The 18,307-nt window shown below is 38.4% G+C and overlaps 1 protein-coding gene across 6 annotated transcripts; it reads right to left on the bottom strand.

Moving 5' to 3' along the window:
• Window positions 1–921: 921 nt before the first annotated feature.
• Window positions 922–18,150, bottom strand: LOC103988137 (uncharacterized). Of its 6 annotated transcripts, none has more exons than XM_065155079.1 (22): window positions 17,874–18,150; window positions 17,580–17,639; window positions 17,372–17,459; window positions 16,464–16,596; window positions 14,426–14,536; window positions 9,268–9,324; window positions 9,096–9,166; window positions 8,282–8,381; window positions 7,793–7,860; window positions 7,549–7,649; window positions 7,353–7,456; window positions 7,205–7,258; window positions 6,944–6,999; window positions 6,800–6,838; window positions 6,493–6,637; window positions 5,624–5,805; window positions 5,484–5,554; window positions 4,677–4,749; window positions 4,539–4,600; window positions 3,532–4,456; window positions 2,677–2,967; window positions 922–1,464 (listed from the first exon to the last, which is right to left on the bottom strand). In XM_065155079.1, the coding sequence occupies exons 4-22, from the start codon at window positions 16,476–16,478 to the stop codon at window positions 1,188–1,190; spliced, it is 2,802 nt and encodes a 933-aa protein (XP_065011151.1). In that variant the 5' UTR covers window positions 16,479–16,596; window positions 17,372–17,459; window positions 17,580–17,639; window positions 17,874–18,150; the 3' UTR covers window positions 922–1,187. The 6 variants fall into 6 exon arrangements, with proteins under 6 accessions (XP_065011151.1, XP_009404948.2, XP_018683262.2 ...); XM_009406673.3 differs by having other exon boundaries at window positions 16,464–16,559; XM_018827717.2 differs by having other exon boundaries at window positions 16,464–16,521.
• Window positions 18,151–18,307: the final 157 nt, after the last annotated feature.

The raw sequence follows: 18,307 nt of genomic DNA, 5'->3' as shown, positions 1-18,307 counted from the left end.
GTTCACTGATTTCCTATCTGAGCTACAGATAGAGTGCATACTCTTCGGATGGTTTTGGCACTATCTTCACGCGTGCTGCTTTCTTCTTCCTCCTCCTTGTTCCATGGTAGACATATGCCCTACGTGCCAGAATCTCTACCATCTCTATATTAACTCAAGTTGTTTGCAACTTCCTCTTCCTTTTTAGTGCTGGTTTTCATCTCAAATTGCTCTATATTGACAAGTCATTTGCATCATTTTGCATACTGTGATAGAAAAGACAAGTTGTGTGTGTGTTGGCTAATTCAGTTAGGTCTCTTTTCAGTTCCACAATCTTTGTCTTCTCTTCTGCTTTGTTCATTAAAATGGAGACGAGGGATCCATCAGGACCGAGTTTGTATGCCGCCAAGAACTGTATCTTAGTTCACAAAGATGAGCACAGGGAATGAGTTTGCCTTCGACATGTCTTCCTATCTCCTTTCATGAAATTGAATGAAAAGCCATGAATAAGTGGATACAATCTCATCTGTTCTTTACACCAACATCTGATGTCTGTGCCTTGCTATCAGCACCTTCGACTTGATCCGACTACAACCTATTCGTCTGCTGGTTCTGCCGTCAATCACCTTCTTCTGCATCCTTCGAACTGCTCGTGGGGCAGCAGCACATTTCACCTGAATCTCTACATCCGGTGGTGAATGGGAGATTAAGCAACTCATTCTTTGATATCGCATCACTTTGGTATAGTTGTCAACAATCCCTGACAAGCTTCTTCCTGCCATGAACTCCGTGGACGGGTTCAGTAGTTGCTCACCTTCTCCGGCCACAACGTCGTGGCCATGGCATAACTAGATTCCGATTATATACCATGATTCAACTGTAGCTACAATAAACAGAGGGTGGTTGCTATCAAAGGTTCGAGTCACCAAGACAGTCTTGGGATGTAAGAACAGTAGGCGTTTCTTTTCTCAGTTTAGCACATAGAAGTACGAGAAACAATACGTTTAGAACATATTGTTCTAAACAATATGTTTAAAACAAGTCGCCAACTATGTCCCCTTATCAACAAGATTTCATGCAGTCACCTCTGCTAATGCAAATTCCGTAGAGATACATGAGGCTCTGATCGTATAACATCAATTTATTTTCTTATGGGAATTCTGCAGGAGGAATTACTTGAATAGTATGTAAAGCTTCTAAATGCTTCATCATCGTTTCCATAGCTTCTCACGAGCAATTTCGAAGATGACTCGAACGATGCTTTTAGATACCTTCTCTTCTGGCAGCTTAAGTAAGCTTGCAATCTGAGAGAATTCCAGATGGGGAATTTGAGCCTTTCCCTTCCAATCTGCTTCCAGCTCTTCCTTGTGAAGCTTTGGTGGAGACAATGCCCACTGCATTGCCCATATAGCTAGAGGGCGCATGTATTGCAATGACCGGTACTGACCGTTCGGTGTCCATGCTTCAGGGGTCTGAAACGAGTACCTGTTAAAACATTTTCCCAGATTAGTAGCAGAGGTTGGTGACAAAAGGTGCATGATTTGTAATGCTACAAAGCTTTCAATGATTTCTTTTTCTTTTCATGAGCAAAAGGGGAAATTTTGTGTATGATGTAGTATAAAGTAGAAAACCATTTCTTCTGATCATAAGAATGGGTGATGGTAACTTGCGGAGGTGAATTTTCAAAGACTAAGATTATTGTCATTAAGGAAAGAAAGGCTTCCAATCTTGACATCAACAAATACTGCTGCAAGTTATTATGCTAATTATGATGGCCCTGTTTACCAAATGCCACCACACAAAAGTGCAGAAATTTCTCCAGTCGAGCTACTGAACTTGCACATGTATATCATAATAACAAGTATTGTTCTTAAGTACAAGAATTCAGGGATAACATCTTCTAAATATTCTTAGGTAACTCTGTTGTCCTGTTCTAATTGGCACAATCGACAAAGCTGGAGAGCAGCATTATGTAATTCTATAAAATAACAAGTCCTCTATGATGAGTCTTTATCAACCATCAGAAGAAATTTTAGCAATATTTGTTAATCCCCAAATAGTAGGGTTTTCACTTGTTGTGGTTGTTATTAGCAATTTTTCGTTAACCTGAAGCTGCACTACCCCACGATTTCCTACTCGAGGAATACTCTTAGCATATGCTATGAAGTCAAGAGAAAGTGTTTATGCAATTTAGTTAAAAAACCTTCTCTGATGTTAGCAGATACATAATTTAGAAGAACTAACACAGCAAACTAGTCAGTGCCATGCAAAACCAAACAACCTATCCATCAGGCAACACATGGATGAATATATGATTGGGCTGAGCTTGTTGTCTCCTATAATTGGAAGCTCATAAAAAGAGAAGGAAAGTTAGAAGGACTTAATTATTTACTAAACTATTAAACATGTCTTCTTCATGCTAAGTTAGTCTAGGTGTGTTTATTTCTCTCTCAAAGACAAACAAGACACAAGCTTAAATGACCTGATAATGGGACATGCTAAGGCCTATAGAAAGTGATTAAGCTCAACCAGAGCCCTATATTTGATACAAGCCAAATGTTGTTAGATGAACTACAGGTGTTATAGGGAAAGATTTTGGAGTATGCTTTGCTTTCTTGGAAAAAATCTTGGACTTAAAGAAACTGGAAATACCTGGATAAGTGCTATATAAACTTAAAACAGTCATATAAAACTTACCCGAGACCTTCGTGAGACCAGGCGGTTTCATGAATCCCTTCAGCTGTCTTAAATGCCGTTTCTGACATGCCTTCTTGAATCATTGCAGCCGCCACAGCATATGTCACTCCAGACCATATTTCATTTGCCTGAATTGCCGACGTGTCCATAGTTCCATCTGGTCTTATTCCATTAACTGCTCCGCACCTCCCTCCCTTCACCTTCAACACATTTAATTTATAGATCTTTTCAAATACACTTTGTGCCTTTTTCTCGTCAACAATTGGCTGAAGACCGCATGCTCTAGCATACCTGAAAGACAGTATTACAGATTATTTTTACCCTAGAGACCTTAAAAAAAGTCATTTTATTAAGATAAAGGAATAACAAGGGATCTTATTGTGTTTATTTCGTTTGCGTTACTCAACCATATATATCAAAAATCAAGGTTCGTCGTACCATGGTGTATCGCTCGGTACAGGTGGTATGTACTGATCCAATAAGTGATTGGTATGGGTAGTACATCGGTACGCCCTCATGTATTATGTGTTGGTATACTCGACACGACGAACCATGTTAGAAATTAAAATCTTTCTTTGATGTTATTCTAATACCTTAGTTGCCTAAATTATTTCTATAAAGCTCTATCTGAACTTTAAACTATATAAGATGAACCTAATTGCAAATAAATCACAATCAATCTAATTTCTGACATATATTTCAAACTAGAGGCCATAAATAGGCTCACTAACAATGAGAAATAACTTAAATAACATCCTCTAAGATTTTTTTTTCTTTTATGTTACTTGTAAACTAGAAATTACTGAACTTTGAATGTGAAAAAAAGAAGGGTATAACAAGTTTATCAGAATTTACCATTGTCCAGCCAACTGATCAGCCAAAATAGTTGTGCTTGATATGCCACCACTGTTATCATAATTAAAATAGGAACCATTCCATAGTTGCTCAAATACGATTTTTGCTTTCTGATACCGGTTCCAAAAATAATCCTCAGAAACTTTATCTCCAACCAGTTGTGCCATGGAAGAGGCAGCCTGCAAAGCAGCCACCCAAAGGCCCCCACTATATGCACTTACACCAACCACTGACCACATGTCATAAGTCTGATCAGGGAAACCTTCGTTTTCTATCATCCCATCTTTATCAGTGTCAAACTGATCCATATAGGCCATTGCAATGTAGACGGATGGCCAAACAGCTTTTGCAAATGATCTATTGCCTGTTGCAACCACATCTCTATAGACTTGCAAAACAAACTTGGGATTCAAGTCCTTCCACCTATTGATATCATGAAGGACATATGCATTTACTTGATACCACGGGTCATTTAGTCCAAGATCATGAGGAATGGCACCAAGAATCTTTCTTGGAACCCGCTTTCCAGTGAGCATTTGGATCTTTTCAGGATCATGCATCAGTACAGCTGCTGCAAAATCTCTCTGAATGCTGAGTTCAAGTTTGGGAAACAGCATGATTAGGGCGAAGGATGAGTAGAAATGGACATCATAAGTGTTCCACATATGATACTCTATTCCTTCAAGATAAAGAAACTGACCAATGTTTTCCTCTCCTTCCTGAAGCAATGATGTACCAAATGCGGAATGTGATGTGATAGGAGACTGTAACTTCTTATTGATCAGTGACATGCTTGTCAGGATATTCACGGCAGCATTGTTTACTTGGATGTCATCATTCATTTCTTTACAACCTAAATTGGATATATCAAGAGAGAATTTTCTTTCTTCAATACTTGCCAAACTCTCAACTGAGGGCAATCCATCTGTAGAAGTTCTTGTTATGATTAACTTTACCATGTCCAAATCATATTTTAAAATGGATATAGAATTTGATATCCAAGTTACCTGTCCATACTGTTCCCCCCGCATTTAGATAGTAGAGCTCATTAAAAAGGGTGACTGGGTACCTGAGTAGTGTTCTAAAAAGTTCATATTTCTTCTCATAAGCTAACAAGATGGTCAACATTTGGGCCTAGAATATACCATGGAGGAAGCTTCCTGTCCTCCAAAATAGGTTTTTGCCAATCTTCAATCTGGGACTCCCAGTGGCAATAATCTAGATGAAAATTAGGAAGGGAACAGAATGTTAAATGGAAGACAAGAAAATCCAATATTAAAATAAAATGAATTCTAAGATAGTTGATGTGGTGATGGATGGTATTTTTTTCTTCTGTATTAGAATAGCATGTATAGAAGAGACTGCAGATCTTTTGTGCTTTCCTACTCATGAAGCTTGAGTTTATATTCTCTTTTTTCTTTTTAATAAATTGATGGGGAAATAGACTGCAGAACCTAAGCTAGAAGAGCTGTCAGAAAATTTCCAAAAACAAATTGCCACAATTGTATAATTGAATTGCTGAAAGCGAGAATCAGACAAAGAAGGGACAATAGCAGAAGTTCTGATTTCATATCAGTGGCAAAAAACATTAAGCTAATTAGTAATTTTTTCCTAAGTGTCCGACTACCACTTTCTGAGTCTATTTTGTCAGACCTAATGCTGCATGAATCTATTTGGATAATACTAAGATAAGGCATTCACATTTATCTAATTTTAAATAGTCCTAACTTACAACTTTCAAACACCAATTCCACAAAAGTAGTAGCAGTAGCAAGGTGCATGTATATGAAACACCATACAGTTGATGTTCAGTAGTCATTAACTTCTATTAGCTGGTCTCCAAAAGTAAAAACTTGAGCAGGAGTTCATAAACTTTATCAGGGACCCAATATACCAACATGAACTCATATGTGGCACCTTTGCATCGCAAGCATCTCATATTTCAAACTTACTAGTTATGGCATCATGAACAAGATTTGCTGCGGCAGTATCAGCATCAGTCCCATGGAACTTGGTATATCTCCTGTTATTAGATTCTCGTTAGGAAACTCGTTAGGTATTTAGTCATCTAGTTATGGATTGTCCAACTAACCTGTTATAAGTCCTGCCACTATGAAATTTTACTTTGGGGCATGCCCATGCCAAAGAAAATGTAACTGTACGAGTAGCTGCAGGAGGTACTGTGACTGTGGCTGCCACAGATGCTCCGATAGATGATCCTGGCTCTGATGGTGGAGTCGTTCCATTGTTGTCAAGGCGGGAGAAGGATCCATACTATTCAATTTTAAAATATAATAGGTAACATTACCATTAGTTTGCATCTAGCTTCAGCATCAACTGATATCAACTAAGTTAACTCAATCAGCATTAACAATGAGCATTATGCACATCACAAACATACATGAACAGAAAGAAAGATAAAAATATTACACAAGATAATTTCTAATAAAAGCATAAAGTTTTGCTTCAGAATACATCATAAATGTAAATACAGGCTAAAAAATTAATTATAGGAATAACTGAACAACATAAGAAAGTATGACAGAGAGTCAGTCATTTAAAATGTTAGAAGAAAACAAAATCCTAAGTAATATATAGACATTAGAATTAGGGTATCATCTTTTGTTTATCTGATATGTGTGAGTTTGATAGAGGTAGTCAGGAAATGGTGAACTAGTGAACTAAAATTAATAAGGAGTATTCTTTCTCTTTTGAGTAAAAGATTCCTCAAGTCGACTAAAATTGATTTCTAAAGATTTGCTAGACAACCTTGGAAAGATATCCTTGGTGATATTGAAGATCTAGAAACATCATAAGAGCCACATGTAGATAAATATGGAAGGGAACATATGTAAGAGTGGAATCAAATTAGAAACAGCAGGAGAAAGGTTTAGAAGGAACGAAGAAACATCAGGAAGAAATCAAGTGTCAAATAAAAGTATAATTCCTAAAGTTTCCAACCTTTTTAAGTTCATCCCACATGTCCCTCGCTGTGAATCCCTTGTAATTCCCAGATATCAGAAAACAAGGACATTCTGAGACACAAACTTCATCTGTCTCTTGAGCTGCTATGGCGAATGTCACTGGTATCTGCCAACTTGCAGTTCTGCATTATGTGCTTTCTTCAGAACATAGAATATGAATAAAATGAAATGCAAAGAACGAAATAGTTTTGAGCAAGTTATAAGATAAGCCAAAGCATGACTCATGATATTTGAAATACTATTGAAGTTATAGACAATTATTGGAGTTCAAAACCTGAGGATACCTGTGATGTAGAAGCACACCATGCACACCATTCCGTACCCTAGCATATTAAAATAGTTCACATTTTTCATGTAAGTAACATTGATAGAGAAAGAGATTCAAACAAATCGTAATCTAGACAGACATCCACCAGCTATAGACTCACATCATTTTGGAATTTGAATGATTACCAGAGAACTCAGATTTACCCCCTACAGAATTCTGCAAGATAAGAATAACCAGATGTTAAGCCCTTGTACCAGAGAAGGTATTTGAAGATAGGAAAGCTGGATAGCTTGGATCGTAGTTAAGTGCTAAAATTCTTAAGCATCACATCAGAGATGGACTTTGACGCAAACAAAAATGTTTATAGATGTTACTAGAAAGAACATCTGTGAGCATCAAATTTAGTTGATATTTGACTTACAGCCCATGTGAAAAGCAAAGTTACATCTGCAGAACTCTTCCCCGAATTCATCAGCTGGTAATCCATCAAGAAGCTTAAAATAATTAGATACACTACTGAAGGTGAATCTTAGTTTATGGCATACTGATTCGTATTCAAAATTTCCTACCGTGAATGTGAAAACTGCAACAGGGAAGCTGCTTTCTCGATAGTTGTGTGGGATAAATGGTGAAATCTGGCGGCATGTAATTTTAAGGTCCGGATCAGGTTCACCTACAAAGACAATGAAAACAAGACCAATGGGAAGCATGCCTCCTGTAGCATTGGTTTATTTATTTATTCCAATATCTACTTGCAGTGATTACCATCGTAAACAGTCCAGGACCTTGGATACAATGCATGGTAGGTGCCATTTTGTCCACTGAGATTCCAGTCCCAAGATTCTATTCCAGGACTAGTACTCCCTCTGCATGTTATGAAAAGCATTCTCGGTCATACAACACTTCTGAAACCATCATAGTATCATCTAATCAAGAATATCATCAAAAAACCAGAAATATATTATGTACAACAAGATCAGTTAATTTTGGTAGGCCAACTATTTCTTACTTGAGAATTTCTGGTCTTGGAGATAATACAGTAGAATATTTCTTGCCATCAGAGCGTGAAATGAAAACCTATCAACAAATGTCATCACATTAGAGTGGTTAGTTGTATGCAATTCTGCTTATCTATCTGAAAAAATCAGGACATCTGGAGTCAGCTTTTACAAACAATGGCATATAACAAGAGAATTAATAGAGAACTTCCACTAATACAGAGATGTTCTTTGAATACTATGTATCTGAAGTAAATTCAGAATGGGACATAAAAACTGAACAAACAGACAGACATAATGGCCAAAAGTATCAATGAGGTGATTGTAAAGACTAAAATGCTTTACAGAGCCAAATAGACATCTCAAAAGACAAAAGTTCTATTGCTTGTTAGAGAACCAAAAGCTATCGTTTCAGGACAAGTTTATGACAGCATCAAACCAGGAAGCAGACAGAAGAGAACAAGATATTCAATTATGAGTTTAATATTTGTTCAACTTACAGAGAACTGATTGGCCAGCACAGGATTCTCTTCACATTGTCCAGGGAATAGTTGCCAGCACTGAAAATAGCCTTTATAGCTTCTACCTATACTTCCAGCACTGAAAGGTGAAAGCTTTAACCATGAGAAGTGATATGAAACATTTCAAATTTCTGAAAATACAATTTCTATCTGTCAAACACATCCAAAATCCATTATGGTATCAAACACAGAAAGATTTGGCTCAGGAACTTAAATAAGGACTGCCTCTTACCACTCAAATCTCTTTTTGGGGTCACATTAACAATAAGCATTGCAAAGTACTTTTCAAGACTCAACTTTGTATGACTGTTTAAACAAAATTAACACTGGTTACAAGTTTATATTGCACTATCTACATTGCTATCAGAAAAATAAAAAAACAAGAAAAATAAAGAGTGAAATTGTGGACTTCTTTTATCATGAGTTCATGATCAATGTAAGGTATGCAAGATCAATTTAGTAATATCCTACTAAACTCCAAACATATTAATTCAATAGTGCAATGTGTAAACAAATGACAGTTTTTGATTGGTGATATCTATCAGTTACATGTGGATCTGACAGGCATCCAGTTCTATTTGTTTTAGTCTAGATGCAACAAACTCAAAAGTGTTAGTGAATGAATTGCCTGATGGAATTTAGGCATGTATTATTGTCTTTACTGACATTGTAAAGAGAGCCTGTTGTTGACAAATTCATGTAAGTTGAAAAGGAAAGCTTAGCAAACAATGAAAGAGACCTTTTCTAAACTTAAGCAGAAATTTTTTTAACTGAGGTAATGAAGAAGTCCTACCCCATGCCACCTAAAGGAACTCCACGAGAAGAGACATCCATCCATTTTCTGAAAGGATTATAGATTGCAGACTGCGAAAGGGCAACAAAATGATAACACTTGTAACACTGAAGTTTGGAACAGAAACTAATCTAAAGTAACAAAATTCATTGTTGGTAGATGTGTAGCTTACCAGTCCTTTTGCAGTTTCCTCTATAAAGTAGCGGCACAATCGATAACCCATATAAATCTGCAACATGTTCACACTATAAATCAGTTCCAAGACAAACTCAACATTTATACAGTCACAAGGTATATTAAGTACTTGAGTTTTTGTTAAAATGTCACCCATGCAATATCTAGAATTTTGCAGTAATAAAATAAAATGTCATTACTTTCTGCCATGAGTGCTAATTCATGTGATCATCAGTCTCATTCTTAACCATGCATGCTGGCCTGAACCAATGCATAATGAGAGATATAATGTTGATTAAGGAAATTCCAGCAAAACCAGATGAATAGTGCAGAAAAAAGAAGAAGCAAAAGTGAGATCCAATCACTAGTTGGAACAGCCATGAAAATTGCTTTCACTATGCTAATATAATACACACTCAAATACAAAAGGATCAATGTACAAAGCAGAACATACTGGCATAAGAAACTTGATGGTTCAGGCCAGTAGAGGCCACCGCATTGTCACGGACAAAATTCTAAACAGGATATTTGATGTAATACTTATGTATGTCCGTGTCTTTTGGTTTGTTCATGCTTCGCACAGCATGTAGAGGGATGGTCGAAGGCTTAATAACCCCATTTTAGTTGGGTTTGATGGCCGTTGTAATCTTGTAAATAAAGGTTGTGTCATGTGGACACTTGTAAGAGATATTTGGTCTATATTGGACCATTTTGACCCTTGTTGTGCAACCATTCAGAGCTTGTAAAGTCCGTTTGTAATTTGTGTTGGCTATGAAGTGTTTTCTGAAATTTTTGCTTGTGGATCCCGAGTGAGGCGCTTTCTATAATCCATTTTCTCTTTTATAGGTCCTAAGGGACCATGGGAGGTTTCGGGGAGGCTGACTTTTGCAGACGGACACGCAAGGGTGCCGTACGATTTAGGAAAACCAACTAAGTCCATGACAGATGGTATCAGAGTAGGACAAGCACCCATAGAAATGCTTGGCATACAAATGTGGGGGACTTGGCGGGGCTGCGTTGAGGGCAGCCAGCACGCGTAACCGTTTTGAGGAAAACATGCATGAGGATGTAGGGAAAAGGAGTCGCTCAGAGGAGCGGTCATCTGAGATTGACATTCAGAGGAATGGCCAACCCTTCGCGCAAGAGGCACCATGAGGACAAGTAAGCTGGGAAGAATATGTAGCGCATGAAGGTTGGGATGGCTGAGTTCGAGCTATGGCTCGACGTTGACAACTATATTTGATAGTGCTTAAGGCAAGCAAGGCGCTTGGTAAAAGATGAGACCATGTAAGGTGGAATGGGTTGCTCAGCGACCGAAAGAGTTGTGCAAAGCTCACAGAGGTGAGGGGAATTGCTAACTCGAAAAATTCGGTACTCGTGCAAGGGCTTGTATGCGGACGATAGAATGTTCATGGCCATCCCAAGGCGATCGAAATTCGGCGCCATGGAGCATTAAAACTTTCTCTTCGGCATGAGAAGGATACGTTCGTAGGAGGCTGAAGTGTGCAGCGAGTTCAGTATGTTGCTAGGCCTTGAGTGGTGTAGTGGGGGCTGTATTGACATGGAGTTGTAATCTAGCAAATGAGTTTGCAGGAGGCAGAACAATGCACAATTTGTTTAGCAAGTCGACATAGTCCAAGGGGATGGTGGTTTCCGAAACTTTCAAAGCGAAGGAAGCGAAGAGAGAAGTTGCTCCAACGAGATAGATATCCAGGAGGGATAGGTCCCGGTTCTCTAGAAGGAAAATCATGTGCAACAAACTGCACATATTGAGGAGTATCTCAAAAACAACAACTCCATGATGCTCAACGGACCAAGCGAGCGACAAGGAGTCGTCGCATGATCTCGCTTAAGATAATGCATTGGGAATGCATTACGAGATCAAGTGAGGGAGCGATCCAAGATAACACAAATGAAGGCACAATTGGAGTTGATATAGAGATCAGACTCAACGAAGGGCTGACCCGTGGAATGGTGGGCGCGAGGGCCACCGTCAACTCAATGCAAAACGAGGAGCAGAGCAACTTGGGTGTAACTTGGCAAGAGCGGAATCATATCGTTCCATGGGTCCTTCATTCTGATGGAGCAGACTCATCCTGCATGGTGCCAAAGACGAAGGGAACTTCAAGGCACATGCACCTTACCTCAGAGAAGCATTTGACGGAGGAACTAAGGCGACTTAACTTGCGGAGGCGAAGTTGGGTTCAAAAGGCCTTGGCACGGGGCAAGAGGACGCGGAAGCGAGTACTCTTGAAGAATATACCACAGTGCTGTCATTCAAATTTCCATGAAGGAAGCGGTGCGTTGCGAAGATTATGCTGGTAGGGACAGAGGCCTAGGATTCAGACAATGGTACACCAATTTTAGCAAAGTCGGTGGACTTCGGGAGCTACTAGGCGACAGACGGTCCTAGAGCTGTGTTTCATCTGAGTGTGACCCGAGAGCAGGTGGACGAAGGTCGATTGCCAAAGGAGCGAACAGGGATCAACACAACTCAGCCAACCCCACACTAGAGTTAGAGTCATTGGCGAGTTGAAGCAGCATAGCGGATCAAAATTCGACTACTCAACAACAGCAGCAGAGAGCAGCTGGGAGCCAAGAGGTGCATTGTAGCTGGAGTAGAAGATTGAAGACTCAGCGAAGGTGAGGAGTTACAGTGTCAGCGAAGGCTTCGACGAGGACGTCGAAGGAATAAGTGGGGGAGAATGTCACAGACAAAATTCTAAACAAGATGTTTGATGTAATTTTATGTATGTCCGTGTCTTTTGGTTTGTTCATACTTTGCACAACATGTAGAGGGACGGTCAGAGACTTAATAACCCCATTTTAGTTGGATTTGGTGGTCGTTGTAGGCTTGTAAATAAAAGTTGTATCATATGGACATTTATAAGAGATATTCAGTTTGTAGTGGACCATTTTGACCCTTAGTTGTGCAACCGTTCAGTTCTTGAAAAGTCCGTTTGTAATTTGCATTGGCTATGAAGTGTTTTTGGAAATGTTTGCTTGTGGATCCCAAGTGAGGCACTTTCTCTAACCCATTTTATCTTTTGTAGGTCATGAGGGACCATGGGAGGTTTCGGGGAGACTGACCTTTGTGGACAGACACACAAGGGTGTTGCACGACTTAGGCAAAACCAGCTAAGTCCGTGACAGCACCCTTACGAATCCTAAGATGATATATATCCATGTAACTATCTTTTTGTTTTAAATGCAAACAAGATCATATATTTGGTTGCCATTTCAGGTTTGACAAACTCTCCAACTTCCTTTCATAAGAAGTTTGACAATTATGCTATATGGAAGAAAAGATGCTATGACCACTTTGCATTGGATCCCATATTTTTTTTCTTATTTCATTCATCCAAAACCAAGGAGATGGCTCAATGTATTATTTAACCATTACCTTTCCACCTGATTTAGCTCAGGACCCTTCCAAACGACGACAACCAATATTTTTTTATTTTAAGAATAACAACAACAGAGTCAAATATCTGTCACAATAATGCATAAAAATAATGTCATTCATGTTTAAATGTCTTGAACCCTACTATATCTCTAGCTGTTATTCCAGACTGCTAAGTCTTAATGTTTTAATGTCTTGACCCCTGCTAGAGTTCTGGTAATTATTCATGTCTGCTAAGGATGATAGAACTGGGAAATTGGCAACCTAATGTGCTGATTAATACCTGAAAGCCTTGTACCAATATACAAGTGCATGATCCTTTTCCGTATTCTGAGAATCAGGATCCTGATGTTTGTGCAACTCAAATGATTATCAAGCTTCTGTTGTTTGTCTTCTAGATTATACTAAATTACATGTTCAGTTTTTGTTTGAGGCTAAGATTGTTTTGAGATCTTCATGTGAGAAATCTAGATAATTGTTGTATTGAATGTTAAATTGGCATCTTATATCTTTTGCATTTTAGAATCTTGCTATGGTAATGCTTACTTTTTTTTTCCATAAATACCTTAAGATTTCGGTATAGGCAAAAAGAACTGTATCAATTGTCTTAGGCTTTTCTTTATTACATATACTCAGAAAGTTATATTAAACAAAAGCCCTATCCTTCTCATATACTTCAACATATTCAGCAAATGCTAATCAGTCAGCATCATTAGTGTGTTGAACATAGTATAACAAATACAACCAAGAACTACAATTTCAACTAGACTGGTCCACACTAACTAGTATTTTGACACCCCAGTTTAGTCCAATATTGGAAGTGGAAGAAGACAAATCAAAGCCAAACTAGTATGGGATATACTGAAGGGTTCAAGTAGGAAAGGGCTTTTAACATTATCCTGATGTGAAGCATCTATTGTGCAGAGCCTCATGTGCACCATACTAGAATTTAATTATCCTACACGAGTACGTTGAGCCCTTATGATATATCGATTTAATCCTATATTGGAAGTGGAAAAAGACTTAAATTGACTTATAAAGACTAGATGAGTCTATTATAAACTATTGAGCTCAAGCATTTGGGGTCAGTAGTTCACGCTCAAGCATGTACGGGCGGTACGTACCGGTCCGACAGACTTCCGGTACGCGGACCATATGTTACCGGTCCGACACACTGTAGCAGTGCTACAGTGCTCGGCACGCCTAAATATACCGAGCGGTACACCTGGGTGTACCGCTCGGTATACCGTACCGTACCGGTACCGAGCCTAGGTCGAAACTCTGGTACGGTACGGTATTGCGGACCTTGAGTTAATGGATCCATTATCCCATAATGTTAGGTTGTGATAAATATTACTTGTCCAACCATGAGCTAACATGCAGTTCAGGCAATATTGCCAATTCGTTTTCATATTGGGCCATCTGGCATGCTTATTATACCATGGTGCTGCCTAATATTGCTATCAATATCGAGCTGTATCGGATGGTAAGTTTATCATTTGATGCGAGTGCTCTTCCCACTCTTTTCTCCTTTTCTTGCTTGATTTTTGCTTTCTTCTTCTTTCTTATCCATCGGTTGATTTAGCACTATATAGTGTAGATGGTAACTAATAATGCAGTCTAGTTAGGCTTAACTAAATATGCATTGCGTCTAAATCATCAAAAGTAGTAGCAGCACATAGAGGAATATCAGCAATGAAATGATTCTGAAAATTCTTAGAGAGAATGGCATTAATCTGAACTTGACACATACCATTCCAAGGTCATTTAACTTGATAAAATTAAACTCAGATTTTCTTTTCTCCTCATCAGCAAGATTTCTGTGCCAAGTTAGAGGAGGAGGTTGCCAACATTCAACCTTAGCCTGAAAGAAAATGATTAAGTAAAAAATAAAACTCTTAAACACAATCTTAAGAAATTGTGTTTTACAAGAAAAAGTAACTTCCAGAATTATGTCTCAGCATAAATTACATGTTTGTGGTCAGTCTTAATATCTTATGTCACCTAAGAAGCAACTTTGCAATTTAAACTAAATGTTCTTTTGAATACAGTGAATCACTAATTCAATAACAAGAAATTGTTTACATTCTATATAGCATAAGATCACTTTGGGCCTCCCTGCCTAGCTAATATGGAGAGCAAGATGCAAATAGATGAAGAAAATTTTTGTAGTCATTTTGTCTTGAAATTGATGCATCCAGTATTTGAGATTTATCAATGGAATTGCCATTGTTTACCAAAAATGTTCTATACAGTAGAAGATAACATTTCACACCATGTAGAGCATTTTTTTTCATGCATCTCAAAGGTGAATCAATTAAGTTATAGAATACATAGTGTTTGGATCCACTGGAAGGATTGAGGATAGTGGAGGTACTGAACTTATCCAGAGTTTTGTTCTTGTTGGATGCTCAATAAGTTATTAATTTCACAAAGGAACCACTGTTGTTCCTTGGTTTTTAGAAGCTATTGTATCTAATAGCCTATATTAGATCCCTGTTCTGTAGGTTATTGGTGGTAAACATTTGTCATTTGCGTATAGAGTACAACAGTGTGCTCATAGGCTTGCCTCTTTTGGTCAGGCACGATGTTCATCCATTTTTTTGTAACTTTACTGCTCAGTTCTTGATTACTTAGGAATGAAAGTTTCTTCCTTTCAAAATTGAAGTTATAGAATACATATGTACTTTGAATACATTTCAATCACTAGTATTAATGTTTTCCTCTTTGCTATGTTAAATTAAATAGAATCCAGGCAAGCACACAAGTGTGCAATATAGAAATGAGAGGAATAGAGAAATGACCAATTTTAAGAAACTTATAATTTGAATTATCTATAGAAAAAAGTGAACAGAGTTCAGTTACATCCCCTTGACAAAGTCAAATAATATGTAGATCTAAATCCTATTTAACAAAAACAACTCAGGATGGATCAAAAAGCTAAATCCATGAATGTTCAACAGGTTAAGCGTCTATAGAAGGGTTGCTGTTGGTGCAAATCGGGGATTCACTCACCTACAAATTGAAACTGATTCCTCAATAATATATGACATCTTTACCAAAGATGATGTTCCACCTTGGCGTTTGTGGATCATTATACAACATATCAAAGCACTTCTTCAACGACTGCATACAATTTCTTACACAGTTATAGAGAATGTAATCAGGCAGCCAGTTGGGCTGCCAATGATGCTAGAGTTAGTCGTTTATCACTATTCTGGAGGACAATTATCCCACTGATTTGTCATTTGTATTTGTCAAATGACCTTGACAGGTCATTCTATAGAACCTTAAAGCAGTAATTTAATTTCTTTATTAAAAAAAAGATTAAGCATCTATCCTATTTACTAAAAACAACTAAGGATGGGTCAAAAAGCTAAATCCATCAACATCCACTATTATTTGAGCACCTGAATATGACAAAAAAAGACATGGTAAGGAGATCCATGATATTTTCGTCACAGTAACAATGGTCAAATTGCATTGTAGTTACTCATCTTTCTTTTTGGCAACAAGTCTGCTACTCTGAGACAGTTAATCTGAGACAAGTTCATCTTGAACAGGCACTTTTTCCATGGTACTCTTCCAAAGTCCAGAACAGAGCATGTTAGATGGAATGTATTTATGAACTTGGTACCATATGAACCAGAAAAAGAGCAAAAAATATATAAGAAAGATTCTTAAGGACAATTATCAAGATCCAATCATAACCAAGTAAAAGAAAATGGAAATTACTTCCACAAATAAAATTCATAATAGAATATGTATCAGAACAAGTTAAATCCACATACCATGCATTCTGCCATGGTACCGGAAAAATTGGCTGGAAAATTCTCTCCTTTGTTAAATCTGTTTGCAGAATTCTACAACCTTAGCAAGTTTGATTCCTTGGCAAAAACATGTACAAGTTCAGCATTCATGTCACTTTTTGAGATAGTAAGTCCATGCAAGGCAGAAAAGTAAAGTTAATATGGTGCATGTTGAATAAAACTTGACTTCAGTATACATCAAAAACATTATAGAAGGATGTTAATAACAGAGAACCGAGTCTCTTCCCAGTGTCCTTTGCCTAGTCATAATATACATAAGCATCCTAAGACTTCAAGAACATTTAAAGTCAAGTTGATCATATTGTAGACTATATATATGTTGCCATCGATGATCACAAAGTCTAATACAGTGTGCTTTGACCAGTAGAGCTTAGACTGAGCTCAAACAATGGGCTAAAAAAATAAGACCGTCAAATGAGCCTATTGATGAAATGATACTGCAGAAAGCTAAATTTAAAGCGCAAGTCCTGCTTCCTAGTAATTGAATCGGGCAAGCTGTTTCCTCCCCTGCTTATTGAAACATGAATTCATGGCGAAGTCAAGCCGAAGACGCTCGAATTCATGGAAAGGATCAAAGAAGGGATTCTACAGCCATGAAATAGGATCTTATTAGTTGTGGAAGATTCGTAAAGATCTTTTTACATGGGGGAAAAAGACATCCTCCTGACGCGAACCCTTTCCATCAAGAAAGAGATCTTCTTCCCCTGACAAAATCCTTTCTTTAGCGAAAAGAAGAACGACGCACATATCCGAGATCAAGAACTGAGATCAGAACAAAAGATTCGTGCCTCGAGAGAAGATCTCCAACGTACGAAAAAGTAGTCATGATTCGAGAACTGAATGATGGGGGAGGAAAAATAATAACTCACAGTGGAGCAGGAGGGAGCACCCGAGCAAGAGGCCCCGTGATGGCAGTAACCGCTGAGAACTGCTACTTTATTTGTGGTCGCTTTATCCCTTTGAAATACAGTGCAGGCGCAAAAAAAAGCAATTCATGTCAACGTTAAGAAGTCTATGCTCGACCAAACCGAGGGTAAATAATGGGATAAAGATATCAAAGGATATGAAATATCTGACGGGACGAGAGGGATCAGCAAGAGGCGGAGTATCCACCAACGTCAACAGCTGCTCCAAATTCTTCCGATGGAAGAATTTGTAGGTTACGGATGAGATATAAATTGAGTTAGCTAAAAAATCGGATTACAAAATACAAAACAAATATAAACGATTTAACGTAGTTTGGATTACGACATAAACGTCGTTCCAACATTCACGAGAGAAGAAACTCCCGACGAAGAACTTGAATTGTTCGGTAATGGGGGAGTCGCAGCAACACGATAACGACTCGTCCAGAGAAAAATATAGAATTACCCTATTGACCAAAGTGAGCAGTGGATCAGAGTTGACCAGTCAATGAGCGCAATGGCCGACCGACGATGGAGATCAGCGACCGGACTTGTCGTCGAGGAACGACTTTGGTCGGATTTCCATGGAGCAATGGGAAATCCCTCCTCTTCACCGTCTTCCTCCCTCGCTTCTCTCTATCTTCCGTCGTTCCCCCAAAGCTCCATTTATAGGAGGGGCAAGGAAATGTGGAGGGCTCGCTGCCCGCAACCGGAAAGGTGCGGCTGCACGTGGGATGTCTGCGGCGATGAAGACCGTAGCGGGGAGCATCGTGGCCGGTGACACGAGTGCAGGGGCGTGAGCAACAACGGGGGCTGCGTGATGAGGTCTCGCGAGTAAATTCTGTTACGTGAGGCTTTTATTATTATTATTATTATTATTATTATTTCAAAAATAATAAC

Source organism: Musa acuminata, chromosome BXJ3-6, assembly GCF_036884655.1.
Source record: "Musa acuminata AAA Group cultivar baxijiao chromosome BXJ3-6, Cavendish_Baxijiao_AAA, whole genome shotgun sequence".
Taxonomy (NCBI): Eukaryota; Viridiplantae; Streptophyta; class Magnoliopsida; order Zingiberales; family Musaceae; genus Musa; species Musa acuminata.
This window is presented reverse-complemented; position numbering and strand designations above follow the sequence as displayed.

What these genes read in the sequence shown, in the direction of transcription:
- LOC103988137 (XM_065155078.1), bottom strand. An exon ending in GTTCCTTTAGGTGGCATGGG is followed by an intron (nt 8,382 to 9,095) that starts GTAGGACTTCTT and finishes TTCACCTTTCAG; the next exon opens with TGCTGGAAGTATAGGTAGAA. An exon ending in GGTGTGCTTCTACATCACAG is followed by an intron (nt 6,638 to 6,799) that starts GTATCCTCAGGT and finishes CACATAATGCAG; the next exon opens with AACTGCAAGTTGGCAGATAC.